Source organism: Dinoponera quadriceps, unplaced genomic scaffold, assembly GCF_001313825.1.
Source record: "Dinoponera quadriceps isolate SergipeBrazil2010 unplaced genomic scaffold, ASM131382v1 scaffold1308, whole genome shotgun sequence".
In the NCBI taxonomy this organism is placed as follows: domain Eukaryota; kingdom Metazoa; phylum Arthropoda; class Insecta; order Hymenoptera; family Formicidae; genus Dinoponera; species Dinoponera quadriceps.
This window is the reverse complement of record NW_014555613.1, coordinates 2,529,696-2,547,726: the sequence shown is the minus strand read 5'-3', so window position 1 is coordinate 2,547,726 and position 18,031 is coordinate 2,529,696. Positions and strand designations below refer to the sequence as shown.

The 18,031-nt window shown below is 46.0% G+C and overlaps 1 protein-coding gene across 30 annotated transcripts in view; it reads left to right on the top strand.

The window, feature by feature from the left end:
* LOC106744841 (microtubule-actin cross-linking factor 1) overlaps positions 1-18,031 on the top strand; it is a 114,285-nt gene that overhangs the window by 29,082 nt on the left and 67,172 nt on the right. For 24 of the 30 annotated variants that reach the window (XM_014619910.1, XM_014619924.1, XM_014619922.1 and 21 more), the window contains 2 exons: positions 6,910-6,999; positions 7,390-7,560. In XM_014619910.1, the coding sequence (XP_014475396.1) occupies positions 6,910-6,999; positions 7,390-7,560 (261 nt within the window). Of the gene's footprint in view, positions 1-2,758; positions 2,777-4,968; positions 5,029-6,909; positions 7,000-7,389; positions 7,561-18,031 lie in introns of all 30 variants that reach the window. The other 6 variants (XM_014619905.1, XM_014619892.1, XM_014619911.1 and 3 more) reach the window with 2 other exon arrangements.

Genomic DNA, 18,031 nt, shown 5'->3' with positions numbered 1-18,031 from the left:
CGGTCTACGCGTGTTCACCGTAAAATCCGCGACTCGCGAATGAAGTCGTCTGCATATTAATTTATATACACCCACGAATGTCTAATTAATTTGTCAGTTACACGGCTTAAGCGAGGGAAGCGGGAGAGAAAATTCACGACGCGGGGCCGCGCATCTTTCCTCCGTTCGGCGAAACGCGTATGTCAGTCAGGACTTAATACAGACAATGATTCATCCGTCATGGTGTAGCCGGAGCGAGTTAAGCCGCGAGGCAGGCGCGCGAGGTCGGTCGGCGGCTCCGGGAATGGTTCGAATCACGGCCGTATACGGGCGGAGTTGTCCCGTCGACGTGTAATTATCGTAAGCTGGCATCGTTCTGTCGTGCCGTTTCCTGCCCACCGTTTCTCTCATTCCTCCTCGTTTCTCTCTCTTTCTCTCTCGTCACTCTCTCCGCGCTCGAGCTTCTTTCGTCGCGCCGGTCGCGACGTGCGGATGAAGCGCACGCGGGATAGCGGATGCGCGCTTTGAACGTTCACTGATGCTGTTTACGAACGCGTCTCATGTGGCGCCGAGAGTGACGTGGACCAAGCGCAGGGGATATATCCGAGGGTAGAGGAATTTTAGATCATTCGCGATTCGGGATGTAATCTCGAACGGTTTTATCCGAGAGAAAGAGAGGGAGAGAGTCGACATATCGGCGAACGCGAATGGAGTTTCCGCGAAGAGCGGCGATGGATCGAATTCGCGGATTGCGCAAACGAGATGTGAGTAGATAATTGGCGGACGCAAAACTTTGCGATATTATACCTTGACCCTGACGCAATATTCGTTTCAACGAAAGGTCACTTGATATATAGAGAAAGAGAGAGAGGGGAAAGGTATTGCACATATCAACAATAGAACGCAATGTCGGGTTACAAAGGTGCACACGAGCCAACGGGGAAGGCCGCGATCATTAAGACGCCATTCACATGGAGCAGGCTTTACGCACGGAGGTATTATACCCGGGACAGTATTCCGCGTATAGGCATCTACTTTTTTTCTTTATTGCGCGCTGACGAGTATCTGAGTCAGTCCGTCAAAGGTTATTTCAGAAAGCGTCGAACGCATCGTCGTGCCCCGACGCGACGTCATACTCGGTCGCGGTATTCTTTTTGCACGTCTAGACCACCTCACCTGGTGACTGGTTTCGTTACGCAGAGGAAGCTTCATCGAGGGGGGAAAAAAACAATATTCGATATTCGCGCATCGCGCGATACCAGTTACCAGTATCGACCCACGGTCGATCGCTCGGTCGCTCGGTTTCGCGCGCCCACGTTTGGTCTTGCGAGCCTGACCTTATTCGGAAACCCTCTTCGTGAGTGCCCGTTCCCGATTTACCACCTCCCGCCCGCAGTTAGAGGTGGGGCTGTAGGGCAGGTGAGGTAGGTAGCGTTTATTCTTCGGGGCGCCGGCGAACGGGTGGGCCTGAAGGGAGGGAGCGCGCCGCCATGAGGGGAGAAAAAGAGCCTTTTACAGCTGTTTTTAGCGATCACTCTTTTCGGCCGGGTGTTGTACGCCTTTGATACGACGGCACGAACCGGCGGCGCTTACGTAATCAGAATGCGGCGACGACACCCTACCTGCATTCTCAGCTTTTTGTGTTTCTTACTTGCCCGGCGAGTCCGGCTGCGAGGAGCAACGCGGCTCGAATTCAATGAGCTAAGTGGATGCGCCGAAGCTCGAACAATTTGCAATTGTGAACGACGCATTCAGTCGATGCCTCATGAGAAATTCAAATAATATCAGGGTGTCTACCGTCTGGGAAAATCTGGAAACCCCGGAATTCTCAGGGAATTCGTTCATGCCCGGAAAAATCAGGGATTCACAGGGAATTTTATTGAAAACCAGGGAATTTAAATATTAGCAGTTCTTTTATGTCTACGATAGATTCTCTTTTGTTCTCTATCTACGTATATATTTTAAATGTTTAATTATATTATTTTACAACTAATCCGGTAGACACCGAAAACAACGATTTGATCATTGAAACTCGAGTGATCCTTAATTTTCTTTTATGATTTATAAGCTTCTATGAAAATATTAAAGACTATATGTATATTCCATTTGCAAGATACGTAAAAAATATTTGGAATCTTTTACTTGATATTTTACGTGGAATTTTTAACAAATTCTCCGGAAGATCAGGAAATTCTCGGAGAATTTTTTTCAAGTTCGAGTAGACACCCTGAAATATTCGTTTCCCTTGAGAAAGGTCGACGTTTCTGAATCACTATACATTTCACCGAAATCTTTTATTTGTTCTCACAAACGAGATACTCTCGTTTACTCGGCGATACAAAGGAAGCGCATTGTGCGAGTCGCTTCTCGCAGACGTTTCACGTGCTTCACGTTGTAGGACCTTGTACCGTGTTCGCGGAATCGCGGATACAGGAAGTGGACGATCTGTGCGAACCGAGGACAGAGCGATAGTGAACATATCCCGACGTTTCGTAACGACGAAAGCTGCTTTTCGTCGGCGCCGATTCTGCAGCCGCGAGTAGTCGCGTCCGCGTCAAATTCGTTAACCGGCAACGTAGTTAATCACAGCCGCGTTAAGCAATTACGTTACGATCGCAACGATAATTGCGTGCTACGCCGAACGTGTAACGATAAGACCAAGGATGAGTCGCGGTTTATTCAACGCTCCGCGTTTTCCCACACGATCGACCTAATTATATGTAAATCATCGCTGTAATTACAACGAGCTGTTGCATTTTTCTCTTTATGTTTCTTGCAGCACTGGAAGTACGTCAAGGTATGCTTATCCCGATTATTACTTCTTTTACAATATATAAGATTGATGAAAGATACGTTGGATCACAAGATGCAAGCAGCATGCATCTCTATCGCAATTTAACGCGTAACAATACACGACGTTTGTCGCAATAATCGCAGTAATAGTGTCGGTTTTTCGATACGGCAATTAAACAGCCGCGAAGACGGCTAGACATTCCTCCCGAGGATTGTCTCTTAACGCGTACATAAGTTACGAACGTGCTTCGCGCCGGTTAGGATAATTACTTTCATTAGCGTCGTAAAAGCATCCACTATACCGTTACTTGTTCCATCTGTTAGCCTTATTCTACCGTGCCTCTAATGCCTTTATGACAAAGTGGCGTTCACGCCAAAACGGCACGTCAGGAATTGCCGGATCGCCTCACGCGACAGAACGAGATCCAGTAATAACGTTCGCGCCCTGTCTTTTACGGTATGCTCCGACCCTTCACTCCCGTGACTTCGGTATGCCAAAGGGATTTCAGACCTTCCTTTCTTTTCTTCCGCTCGAAGCGACTAGTCAAGTAACTCCGAGACAATCGAGTATGAATTACCTCGTTCTGCGAAAGTTAATTTCAGCATTGCGAGAGATAACTGTGTTTGAAGAGGTCTTTTACCTATGAGCGTAAAGTAGACTCTCTCGTAGAGGATATTCGTGGTACGTGTCTGACTGGTTTGAGGAGCGCGTTTCACTGGCTCGTAAGATGAAAGTTCACGCGGTCCCTAAGTCCGGAAATACTTCCGGCCGGAGTTATAACTTGAAAACTACACCGAGTTCGGTTGTTTGTTATTTCTGAGCGGGCGCAGTTCGCCAACAGTTGGCGGAACAGTTGGCGAGCTGCGATTGGCCACAGCTTATTATTAATAGGAATAATATGCAGATCGCGCAGCGACGTAGTTGCTACAGATCATTGTCAGCGATATAATTTTTCACGCGACCAGGAAACATTTGCAACCTACGTTTCGGAGAATTTACTACGTCGCGAGCTTAACGCGTAACCGGGAAGTTTGTTTTCTTAATTTCCGTACAACTCGGTACTTTTTACCTTGAGATTTTAAAGTCCAATTATCGTTTTTTTTTTTTATGGCCCACCCATCTCGTGATATTTATGGTGAAAGCGCGCTGATATATCCGAACGCTTCGTGACACGCACGTGTGTCGTTTTCTGATAACCAAGGGTACTATTAATTCTATTCACATGTCGTGTAAAGAAACGAATGTCGCAACATCGTCGTAAAACGGAACGCTTCGAAATCGTCTTCTTTTGAGACTCATAAACGCGACTCGCAATTAGTCACGATTACGAAATGCGGATGGTAGGCGGATCACGTGTGCTACTCTGTCAATCGCTTGACATTTATTCACCTGGCTGCATGACACGCGACGCACGCACGCACGCACGCATGTGTGCGCGCGCGTGATGCACGCTCACGCGCAGGGGCGAATTCATATGAAAACTAATAAAATTGTTATATTAACTTTATTTGGAAATGCTTACTTATGCGTTCTCCGGAAATCTCTACACTGAAATACAAAGACTCGGTTATGTTCGTGTCGTCTGGAGATATTTGTACAAATAGTTTCAATGAAAAATATCCTTACTAATTTCTCAGGGAAAGAAGATTATATATACATATATATGTACATACACATATGAAATTTGTCTCTGCAGGACCATGTACGTATAACCATAGATAATTATATATATTCACAACGAGAAAATATTGTTGTGTGCAAATTGTATACAAATACAATCGAAGTAAATGCTTTCTGGCAACATATGACGTCGACGCTTAATTGCATGACATGACAATTTTTTTTTTGTACAGACGTATATGATTATATGTGTGACTATATACAGACAAAATTCATATATAATTTATATATAATCATATATAATTTTATGTAATTATATATAATTATATATAATCATTTCTCCCGGGTTGTTTTACTTGTATCAATAAATAAAATAAAACGGGGTACATTCCGTTTAACATCTTTCGCTCGGTTCTTCGCAAGTGCTGTTTATGGGTTACGCTTTTTAACTGGGGCTCCTAAAAATGACGAGTTTCGTGTCTCGGAAGGTCGTCATCATTCGCCCCTGCTCACGCGAGCACTCTTTCTTTCTCCGCTAACCCACGGTGACGGTGCTTAATCGCTATCTTTTTCAGACTTACACATGCCTACACGTGTGCGTCCTTGTGAACAACCAACCATGCTGTTCCCCTACCGTAAGTCTATAGTTCTCAGTCATTATCGACGGCATTATTTGACAACACGCACGATTTATCGTCGTTTGCAGTGTAAATCCCGCCTTTTCGTGTATCGACGGCGTTGCGAATTAAGGAATTATGTAAAACGTGCGAGATGCGCAACGCGGCATTGCGCGCGCGCTTGTCGCCCCGATGCGTATCCCACGGGGATACAACCTTCGCTGTTTGCGCGACGCGAGTGTTCTCTCATGTTATTAACGTGTCACTGTCTGACTAACACCCGCACGAAATGACGTACTCACTTTACATGTTGCTGTTGACCATTGGCCGACCGATATGGTAGCGAACACGCGTCAAGCTTAATGTGTATTTTTAAATTGTAGATTTGCATGCGTTTGCTTTTTTGCACGTGCACAGCTCGGAGCGTCAGGGTCTTGGGCGGTGACAATGACAGCAGGCGGCATCATTTCGGACACTTTTAACTTGAACTGCGGTTTTTACATAATGTGGGCACACCTTATGTGCGGTCAGTCTCGTCAGAAAATTACCGCAGCCTCACGCAAAACATCTCGGTTGAATAATAAGCACAATTCACTTAGACTTGTATTGCGCGACTGGGATATACTCATACTGAAGCCAAAATTTACACATGACAGCAATTAATTAATTGATAGTTTGATATATTTCTCAATCTGATTATATATATAAATTCACCATGTATAAAAGAAAATATCAGAAAGTTAAAAAAATCTTCCATATTGATTTATGCATTGTTGAAGCTGCAGCTCCAATTGCGCGTTATTTCTAATGCCAGTATATAGGAAAGATTTTGTCTTGGCTAGTAACTGTTGTGTAACGTATAGTACTATTATGTATGCACGTTTGTGAAAACAGTAGAAAGACAGGATATTCGCTGCATTTGTCACGTAGACCATGGTTTCTAAATGGCAATGTGCAATTGTAATTACGTCGTTTGCGTTGCTCTTAAGGCAATTGGTCCGTAGATTGATTTTCTCAGGAATCTTTTCGAATTTTAATAGCATATTAGTTAAAACACGATCTATGTGCATATAAAATTAGAAAAAAATTGACCGTGCCGAAACTGAGATAATTAAAGTCATCGTTAGTACTATTTACACACAAATCACCGGTACGAAAATTGGCTTCTGATATCACGTTTTTAATTTTATACTCCAATACTCCTTAGCAAATTTTTGCTTGGATTGAGTAAATATTACTTGAATGTCAAAAAAGTACTATATTCGAGCATTATATATTTACTTGGTCCAAGTAAAATTTACTTAATCCAAGTAAACATTTTCTAAGGCGTACTGGAGTAATTATTTACTTGAATCCAGCACTTGTTTTCCGTGTATGCTTTATCCGGACAAAGACAACTATGGTTTACCTTTTCGTCTCATGAATGTTTCCACCTTCGAGGAAAATTCTCCGTGCGTGCTGATACATATGCAGCAGAATCGGAATTACGAAATTTCGAATGTTGTTCGCGCGAGTTCCGCCGTGCATTTCTATTAGATTATGCGCCGCTATTACATGATCTGCTCGACGATCTCGTAGACGCTCTCGACTGATACCCACGCTGCCTTCGTTATTTGCATTATGCATATACGCGCAACTCTCAACATTCCTGCGGTTTTTCGTTTTCTGCCGGCGGTGGTAACCGCTCGCGCGAGTTACATCGTCGGTGGACTATAGCCCCTCGTGTACGTAAATACATCCTCATCGTGCCATTTAGCTCTGCCGCGTTTCTTTCTCATGTGTCTGTGTGTGTCAGTTTTGATATTTATCCTTTTCTTCCTCGATTTTTATATAACCAGACGAGCTCTACTCGAATGTGAAAAGCGGCAATTAACTTGCCCGGCGTGGAATTTGTTGCAGGCGAGCCGACATGTCGGGGATTTGTTCGAGGATCTGCGCGACGGCCACAATCTCATCTCCTTGTTGGAAGTGCTCTCAGGCGAGCACCTTGTGAGTATTTGCCCTTCGCCAAGCCCTCGTGGCAGTCTTTCTCTGTCTCTCTCTCTAAATTCGGTTCCGTTCTGTGACACGAGTTCACCGTTACTTGAGATAACCCGAGTCAACATTTTAGCCCTGCTTTGAGTCTAATTTAGTTCTGCGTTAAGTGTTCAAAGATCTTCTATTGTCCTCTGCTACTACAAATGGGAGCCTATTTCCATTTTCTCCACTTCAATGTAGAATTAAAAATTTCGACCCGGATAAGATTCGCGAATTCGAGTCACTCGCAAGGCCGCGCTGAGAACTCGAACGTCGAATTTCCAGCGACAATTGGATCAAGTAGCGACGATTGTCCCGGATCGAGCGTAATTAATCGACGAATCGCTCTCGTTACTTTTCCAGCCGCGGGAGAGGGGTCGAATGCGTTTCCACATGCTGCAAAATGTGCAGATGGCCCTCGATTTTTTACGCTACAAGAAGATCAAGCTGGTCAACATCCGGGCGGAGGATATCGTGGACGGTAATCCGAAACTGACCCTCGGCCTGATATGGACGATCATCCTGCACTTCCAGGTAAGCCCGGCGGTCATCTCGGGAGAGGAGACGCGATAAAACCGTACTGATAACCGAACGCGCGCGAGCGCGCGCGAGAGAGAGAGAGAGCCCGCGAGCTAACGGCCGCGGTAACGATGAACTCACGCGAGCGTGGTTCGCCTTTCGAATCGACCATGCGTCTCGGAACAACAACGACAGCAACCCTAGATGCTTATGCCGCGTGTTGCGCTGCCGCAGAGAGCGCGAGCACCAGCCGCAGCGTCGTCGTAAATTTATGCGCGTCGCGTATTCACCAGCTACACGGGCTGCATTTTACGATCATTCGCTATGCGGGAACTTCCGAAAGTCGCACACTGTGTGTGCGACTTCTTTTCGACCGAGGACCCCTTTGGAAGTCGCTTCTTTCTGGCACGAAAAATCGCGCGCCAGACCGTCGCCGTCGTGATGCTTGAACTTTGGAAGAATCCGGCGATACCTCGAGCGTGACCACGGCTGGCGTGCGGTGTACAGCAGACTCCATTAACCCGTAAATAGATGCGTGGGGTCAAATTGACCCATAGACGCACGAACAAACGCATGTTTCTCCGTTTTATTTTTGTCTATATTGAAAGAAGAAAAGGGATTTGGTTTGAAGGATCGGTTAATGTAGTCAAATCATTTAGTCGCACGTAATGTATGCAACTAAATGATTTGGTTACTGTAATTATGGCCGGTATTCATAGTCAGATCTTACATTTAAGACCGTCTTAAGTTCATCTTCAGATGCTTCGTAGCCAATGGAATGAACCGTACAGTGTCTGATGATGAACTTAAGACGGCCTTATATACATGTAAAATTGGATTATGAATACCGACCAAAATTATTTAATTGATACTATTTCACTAAAGGTCAGTTGTACCCAACTTCGAGTAAATTGATCTAATGGAGGAATATTCGAAGAACGTCCTCATACGGAAATAAAATACAAGTATATGGAAAAATTACTAGTATATTATTGGAGAACAGTGATATAGCAGTATTTTTTTTCGTATTCTTGCAGTTTATTTCTGTATGAAAAGAGCTCCGCTCTTCAGATATTTATCCATTAGATAGATTTATCCGAAAGTGGAATAACCGGTCTCAAATTGTCAGCAAATCCTGTTCTCAGTGTACGACATCGATGTTTTCAGTAACTTGCCTCTACTGCTTACCCTTAAATTTAGAGTAACGTAGTTTAGAGTAACGCAGTAGAATAATTTAAAGTAACGTAGATGGTTGCGTTCAGCAGAAAAAGCAGCTAGTAATGACTTTCTGCTAATAGTAGCTTTGCAACTGTTATAGAATTTTCTGCTGAATGACACTTAACAACCTACGCTGCTCCAACATGTTTATCAAGCGATCCAACGTATAAAGAAAAAAAAAATATACCGGAAAAAAATGGCACTCGCTTAGCAAACATGTTGGAAAAGCATAAACCATTGGTGTGTCGTTCAGCAGAAAATCTTACAACCGTTGCAAAACTGCCGGCAGCGCAGCGCTAAGCGCTTATTAAGCCGCTTTTTTCATCTGAGCGCAGTCAGTAACTCGAGAATCTCAGCTATGCACAGCAGTTGTTTCATTCCTCTGAAAGTCACCTACTTACTTTAATATTATCTCATTTTTTGGTCATAGTGACACCGGAAATTTCAAGCCAGGATCATTATTCGTGCATCACGGCTGTTGATAATTTCACGAATGGGCAACGATTCTCCAAATAGATCATTCAAAAGGAACGCGCCTAATTGGGAATTTTCAGCGTTACTACGCATAAAGACGGAACAGCATTAATGGGGTCTGCTATACGTCACGTCGAAAGTATTTTACATTTGTGTACTCATGCGCGTACCGTTGGACTAACGGAATACGTTGGTTCTACTGGGTGCGGCGCCTGATACTTTCGTCCTGTTGGAAATTGCTATTCGGTCACTTTCCGCGGCGCGGGACACGTGAAAGAGCGGCGATAAAAGCCTTTTCTTCCACCGTTTTCACCGGCGCGCTTTTTCAGCCATTCCACGTCCGCGCGTTGGTGAGACATGAGCGGACTGAACGACGCGTTGAAAGTCGTTGCGTTACTCTCGTCTCGTTCGCTCGATATAATCGCCTGAAAGATAACACAAGCAGAGCAAGATGAAATAATTAGAATCGCCGTGACTCCGCGCGACGCACCGCCGCGCGAGTGAATGTGCGTGCGTCCTTCTATTTCGAGCTGCTCGGGCGGAAACGCGCGCCCGGCGGATAACTCTTGGAATTAATTGCGGCGGCGCGTTACGTCACAATTCGCGGCGGAATTCCTTTTTGTTCTCCAGTCATCTCCGAGCGCGCGACGCACTGTAAGTAAGTGTACGTGTGTCGCAATCGGTAGGCCTTTTCCTCCGGCCGAATTTGTGCCGCCGTGCGGAGGAGACGCGCGCCGCTCTAGCGGAGCAGATCCTCCGCGAAGCGTTTACACGTGCGCGGCGTGAAACGTCCCTCGGTCCGTTGCGCTTCGCGTCTCCCCGGCGAGCAGTGGTCCGGCTGTCATAAAGCTGACAGGTTGACGATCAGACAGTGTCGATGAACCCCGACGATTCCCCGTTTTCGAGCGCGGCTCGGCCACGACGGTGCTCGTAGGAAGCGCGCGAGAGAGAAGACGCGTCGAGTTGCCGCAGCGCGATTGTTTCTCGCTCGACCTCTCGCGCTTTTTCGGCCCCTCAGACGCCCAACCGACAAATTCCATCGGCGATGGGCGTACCCTCGGTCGGGTAACTCGATGGTCGGCACGACACAACGCGGCATGACGCGACTCTGAACTCGACTCGGCTTAGCGTGCATGCTAATCAAGCATGTCGCGCATACCACGATAGGTCACATCTCTCGCGGCCAGTGCGTGTCCCCGCGCTATTTTTAGCGCCCGATCTGAGCGACGTTGTGGTAGGTGCCGGTAACGAATGCACTACGTGCATGGAACCATGCGCATTGCCAAAGAAAAGCGAAAGCGAGGACGGCCGCCTCGTGCAGCACCGGTCGAGAGAGTCACGCTCGACCGAGTCGCACAGGGTGCTCGGTCCAGGAGGCCAGCAGCTATTTTGTCTAGTCGCGCGTGTACATGAGCATTATGTTCGGTCCTGTGTATTTATCTCACAATCGACGGAATTTGCAGTTCAATAGAGTATCGAATTATCGGGCTGTATCTCGAGTCGCGGATATCAATCACGGGTCTTTAGCTTGTCAAGTCTGCGAAGTAGAATTCCGTACTCGTGTATTCTTTCTGCTTTGCCGTAATTTGAAGTAGACGTAATCACCATCTGTTTCACAATCTCTTGAACCAAGTGATATTTTTGGCAATTTAAGTATATTTTAATATGCTTTGTGATATTAATATTGTACTTTAAATTACTTGAACGCGGTAATATCTTAATTTGTAAATGAATTACGGAATGAAAGTGTACAGTGGTTTTAAATTTCGATCTTTTCCCGCCCAGCGAATATCTTCTAAAAATCAATTCTGATAATCCGAATATTACGAATTTCATATTTGTCGCAATTGTTTCAACACGTACAAGTAAATGTCTTACTTATACAAGGAAAATATCATACTGTGTATAGTCAATTATGTTTCTATTTCCAGTGAATATTTGCCAAGAAATATTGGAGTTACCATTTAACTTGGTTCAAGTAAATATCGAACGGTAGCACTTTCCTTTTTTTATACACACCTACAATTACACCGTTACGATTATAATTTTAACGCCAGGTTTGACAATTTCATTAAGATTTCGTCGGAAGCTGCTTCCGCCGGTTTTACACACGAAGGTCTCGATCACTCGCTTCGGATCTTTTGCGATCGCCCGCAATCGGCTTCCGCCGTTACCCGCCGTCGCTGGACGCGCGAATAGCGTATAAAGTCGCGGCGCAATTGACGTCGATTGTCCGCATCTCCTTCGCACGCATACGATATCGGTGAATCTCGGGACCGTGTTGGTCCCGGCGGTGTCCCGCATTCGCTCATGAATATTTCTTTTGATGGCGATCTGTGTTGCTACCGTGTCCGCTACCGCGTGGCGTGCGCGCGCGCGATAAACGGCGGCGAGACATCGGGCGTGCAATTTATGTACGTCGGCGCGAGAGATCACGCGCGTTTCTTTTTAAGGAGCCGCAAAAAGCCGGGCGAAGGCGCGAACCGAGTTACGCGAGCGTATAAAGGCGGCTAGTGTTCGCCATCCCGTAGACAGTGGTGCCTAAGAGAGGAGGAGGCCGAGAACGAGAAGGAAGGAGGAGGCTTTTGCGGTTAAAACCTCGCGATTCTTTCACCTCCGGAGTAGTGACGCGAAATTCTTTTGCGGCAACGCGAGCCGCCCCGAGAAATTGCCGCGTCATTTAGATCTTTGTATGATAAAATTCCCAGGAATTGATCCTCCGCATCCGTGTTTCTCAACATATTTCTTTTTTAACGCGGCTCTCTTGGATCTCCAAGAAGCGTCTGCTTTTTTCCTCTTTGCCAAACGTACAATTTGACAAAAAGTTCGTAATGCGATAATTTCTATACATGACCAATGAGCGTTTCACTTGTTATGACAATTTGTGGAACGACATATAACAATAGAGATGATGCCTTGAAAGCTTGCTAGCGTTGCTAGGGTAGGTAGGGACAGCCGATCAAGTATATCCCGCCAAACGTAGTTTTATACTTAATCTTAACGTTGTAAGTAGTCACCCATCTAATAGTGAATTTTTTGTTTTCTTTCGCGCCGCAGAGATGGCGACGAAAGGTAAGTCGACCATTTTACATCCCCTTAAAAAAAAAGAAAAACAAAAAGGAATCCCCCGCGATCACACCAGCAGTTATAGTAGACGTTGCGGGAACCAGAGTGGTTACACAATAATTGTGTGATTGCGCCGCTCTCTGTTTTACCGACTATACCTACCGAGAGACGGCGGTCGTTCGAGCACAGATGGCTCGTGCAGGTAGTTAACCGAGAGGAATTATTACACGGTCTGTGCGTGTAGTCCTTAGTTGCATCTCTTCCGCTCTTCTCCGTAATCTTTCTTTTTTTTTTTCTTCTATTTCACCTTCCAGCGCCCAGATGTACGTTTATGTCACTTTGAGCGCGGAAAATGTTCATGAAACGCAGCTGAGAGAGAAGAACGGGCGAGATCTCGATCTTCCACTTGATTGCCACCTCGAGTGCGCGGAATCAGTCCTAATTAGTACTCGCGCGTACGACGCTGCTGCGCACAAATAGACAAGTAGAATTTTCGCTTTCCGACGAGCAGACTACAGTGGCTGTCCCAGAATCGCCGGATATCCTTATAAAGGTGCAGTTTCTTTGATTAATTTGGATAAAATAGACACACGACGCGCTGCGACGTGACTGGCATTGCTGCTCGGCAGTGTCCCTTAATTGACGTTTCTCTCTCTCGGAGTGTGCCCGCGGTTTCCCCCGGCCACGTGCCAATGTCCCCGGAACGTTCTTATCGGCGGCCGATCTCGAGATAGAGTTCACGCTGTGAATATTAACAATTCGCCTTCGTTAATTTTCACATAACGGTGGCCTACACCATCTCCGCAATCTGCGCAATGACACGATTCGCAGCGATATCGCGTCGTACGCAATCGCGTTGTCCCTCGCAACCGGCCCGAGCTGGTGTTCAACGTTGAATGTTACAAAACTCGAGGAAAGAGAGACCTTGGATGAGAAAGAAGCAAAAAAAGCGAGAGAGAGAGAGAGAGAGAAACTCGGTTGATTTAAGGCGGTAGTAGCGTAAAGTGAGTTTTAAGTTGCGTCAGCGTTTTCCTGTTATAAACTTTCAAACATTTGTTACTTAGTGAAATAAATAGGGACGTAATTTTGCTTGATAAATACTAAATTTACGAGCGGCCCTTTAGGGCATCATTGAAAATACGACACTCAGCGCTACTATTGCTTTAAAGCCGTTCGACGGAATGTCGCGATAATCTCGCGACATTCTACGCGCGATTTTTCACGATCCACGAGATCTATATTCGCGCTCTATGTTAATAAAGTCATGTTGTTTATGCGGCTGACTGCGGGGGAACGCGTACAAGCGCGCGCGACACGTTTCGTGCCTGCGGCGAAATCGCGTAGGCAGAAATCGGCGATTAAACGATCGAGCACTTGGAGAACGTCGATACGCAATACCGAACTCCGCAGGGTGGTATAGATACGTTTTGCAATCGAAGGTCTTCGACAATCGATCGCACGAATTACGGTCGCCTCAGGGGGATCTGCTGAATTCGTCGTTTCCGGCAAGCGCAATTTTGCCTCATTAAACGAAGACTTGACTTTTTTCCTCCCGGCGTTTTTCTTTCCGAGAACCTCTTCTCGCGCACATTATCTTACCAAATATTACTCATTTTGTGTCAATCTCGGACACTCTCTCGTGCTTTGTCATTTTTTATAAATAGGCATTTCTGCCCGCTTCCTCTTCCCGACTAGTTTACATCAAATCGTTCAGAGAGGTAACGCGGATTTCACGTAAAAATCTCGGGCGCTTATCCTTTTCAATCGCGCGAGAATGATATCTGGAGTCGTCCGGTTGTTAGGCACGCGGGAAGGGACTCAATGCTCATTTCGGTGAGCTCTCGTTGAATATCGTCTTCGTACGTGCCGGGCATGTCGATGACGCTATTACGAATGACATCATTCACCTGTGCGAAACCATTCAGAGTCCGTAAGTACAGGTTTCTCGACGACGCGCGTTTCACTCTCTTCGCGCGAAGGGAAAGGCTTCTCGTCGGGGAATCGGGCCTTTTTCGAGCAGCACGCACGCGCGTACGTACCGCACGCACACTGACAATCCTACGGTCAGAATGTCGTAACGGTATTTGGACTTTTCGACCACCGAGCAGCGATCTCTCACCCACGCCCCGATTGACGTGACTTTCAATTACACGCCGCTTATCTCAACGTTGTGGCGCCGTTCAAGCTGAACTCATATTTCTAAGCTACAGAACGTTGGTGATTTATCTCCGCATACATTTGCTGTGTAATTTAAGATCTATTATGTTCCCCCTTCGGCGGTAACTTCTCGTCGTGCCATTCGTGGCTTTCGATACGAGAGCGACGCGTAATATTATATTGGAATAATTTTCAGTATTTTTACTTAATCTTCCTTCAGTGGAACATAATTTTTTGAATACATTTACTAAGCAATACATTTTTTTCCTTGGGCAACCTTTTAGCAGCAAATTAGTAATGAATATAAATATTAGGATCGGTCCCGTTAACTTATGATATGTAAGAGAAATGCTTAGAGCGATTCGGGTGAAGCACGTAGAAAAAAATGCTAGGTTCACGTAAATCATTACTTCAACACTCTTTCGCACACGTTTACTTGGATCAAATAAATATTTTACTTGAATAATTTTCTCGGGGAAATTTTCTTGTAAATATCACTCGAAGTAAAGATTTGCTAAGGGGTGTCGGAGTAATTATTTACTTGAATCCAGTCCCTTTTATCTGCGGCCATATGTAAATTAAAATAAAGAAACGCGCGCGGATGGGTGCAATGCCCCACCTGTGTCGATGTGTTACACATTCTAGACACGTGTACAATGGTCTCCTTTAGATTTGAATGCCTCATTTACTTATTTATAAGACCTTTCTAGTGGTATTATTGTCGGTGAAAACCGCTCATTGTATTCGTCCGTTGTCGCTTTCTTTATTATTACCATTGTATGAAAGAAGAGCCAGCGACCGCAAGCAAGTTCGAGCGCGCGCGAAATACAGCGTGCGCGTTACAGCGACCGGATTGTATTCCGTCTTCGCACCAAAGGCAGCGAATTAGCGTACCCACGACGGCGGAAGCTACGACGGAACGAATCAAGTAGCCTCGAGTGCGATGACTTCATATCCGCCTTGTGATCTTCGTGAGTGCAGTTAGCATTGCCTCGTCGCCGCAAGCCGTACCGTAATTACAATATTCGTACTGCAATTTAAGAGCTTACTTCCGACACGTATTCGAGCTACGTTAAATAAAGGAAGCTTTGGGGCCATGTACAGGTGTGCAAAGCCGTGTGGGAAGATCCATCGGTTTGTCACATTGGTGACATTTCCAGTAATCTCCGGTTTCCCGATACATGGACATAAGAGGCTAATTATTGCTCGAAGAAACTGCAATTACCAACGCACTCGATAGTTCTGGGACGTTCCGCTTTGCGAACACTATAACTTGCTACTGTGAAAGCACAATTTTATCGTCTTCCATCCTTCTTTTTTTTTTTTTTTTTTTTATGTCACCACTTTCCGTCCGTCACAGTCTCTCATTTCCCATCTAATATTCATTTCGAGGACTCTTCAACGGCCATTGGCCGGTTTCTCCGAGTGTCGGCACGCGTATAAATTTGTAATGAAGACTCGATTGTGCGTCATATCGGTCAGAGTCGACGTGCGCATTCGAGCATCTGAAAATTCTTATCCTCGTTATCGCTATTTGCTTTCAATTATCCGTGACCTTGTGGTCGAGTTGCAAGTTATGAACTTCTCGCGGGAGCGGGGAGCTATTTTGTGCGAGGATAAGCGAACCGGTATTATCATTAAGAAAAATAAGAAAGATCAGAGTTTAAAGAGAGATTAAATGTTAAGAGAGAAGTTAGAAAACGTATTTTTAACGGCCCATTACGATACGTTGTAATTTAGATTCTCTAATGTACTTAGCAGAACATGCCGGCTTTCTGTGCGGTTTTTTGCGGCATCTAATGATCCAGTACGTAAAACACATAGCGAGTGTATGCCTTTCACAGAATAACTTCAGTACGCTTTATTGCTACGCGCAATTTGTGTCATATCTTGGATCAATAGATGCGAAGTGTACTCTGCATACGCAGAAGGGAAGGAATGAAAAGCCGCGCCAAGTGGGTCGCTTTTCCTTCCTGTTGTCGCTCATGCCCGATGTCCGAATGTTTTTACAGCGTTTCGCTGGAAAAACGGCGCGCGGTCAAACGTGCCTGCGACGCCATTTATCCCGGAAACGTCGGGATCGTCGTGGACGATCGGCAACTGGGATCGTTCGAAATTTCTCGTAAAGTGACGTTACGTTAAAAAATGCCATTAACGCGGAAGCAAATTAACGAGGAAGCCTCGTTTTTCACGGCCGATGATTACGACATCGATTTTCCATCGTTCTATTATTTCGATCGCCCTCGAGCCGCGCATAAAAGGATCGCGTCGCTGCAATTAGCTCATTCGGATCGAACGACATTGCCAGGTTTGGTTCAAGAGAATTAGAAGCCTGTCGGTGCCGTTGGCGCGTCGATTTACGACCGATCGCGCGGCGTACGCAAACAACTTATTAACATGGAGGCCTCGCCCGTTACGTTCCCGAACAGTTCGCGATCGCGGAACCAAGTTCGGAGCACGCCTGCCCAAACCGAGTCCCACGCCGTTCCTCGTACGACGCGAGGTTGTTTGTTCGTCGGGAAAGCCGAGTATCATTAATGCAACGGATGTAAATTGCGTCTGCATCTCGTAAGAATAAATTCCGAGTTTCCGCGTGTCACGTGTTTCACATTTGTGCGGTAATCGTTCGTAATCGTCCAGAGCGAGCATCGAATCTTCATCTCTGGCTCCTCTGCGATATCTCCCTCTCTCATATTCTTTCCTCGTTATCATTATCATCGCAACTCTTATCAGCGCGCGAAGCCGCCTCTTATCAGCCGATCACCGCGAATCTCGTGCCGTCCGTGATGTCATCGGGAGACCCAGCGAGATCCAGCGAGATCGCTCCGCTTCCTTTTTAGGCTCGTCCGAGGAATCTCGGTCTTTACCAAGGTTGCGTTCCCGATCGCACGGCTCGACCTTGATATCGGGATAAACCAGCGCGGCCGCTCACGCGTGAATTATGCACTGTACCGTACGAGGCCCTGACGCGCGGAATGTCGTGGGACGCGTAAAGATACGTGAATATGTACATGTCTCGGCGAGCTCGCGTTGCCGCGGAACGCAAAATCTCTAGAAAAGGAAAAGGAGGAAGGACGCGCGCGCGCCCGAGACGATGACGTCCGGAGAAGGAGGAGGAAGCTTCGCTACGGGGTGACCGCCGATCGTAACGGAGGGGCCCCACCGAGAAGTCGATCGGTCGATCGAGGACGCGCGATCCTGCAGGGCTCCCTCCGACTCGCGTTTGACGCAGACACGGCGATGTTAATAACGCGTATACTCCGCGACCCTCATCTCGCCAGTCAGTATCGTCTTGCACGTAGAAATGCGTGGATACATAGAGAATAAAGTTCCTTTGGATTTAGTATGCGTGTTTGCTTGATATTCGGTGTGTTTAATATAAGCAATAATTTAATATCAAATATCATTTTGTTCGTGTGAAAATATTGTTTCACTAGAATGAACTATGTTATTCGATAGGAAAGGCAGTATTATCTAGGAAGAATAATGTTTGGTTTTCAATGAAAGAATAATTGGATCTGTTATACATTAAATATTGTTTTATTGAAACAATAAATAGTTCTTTGATATT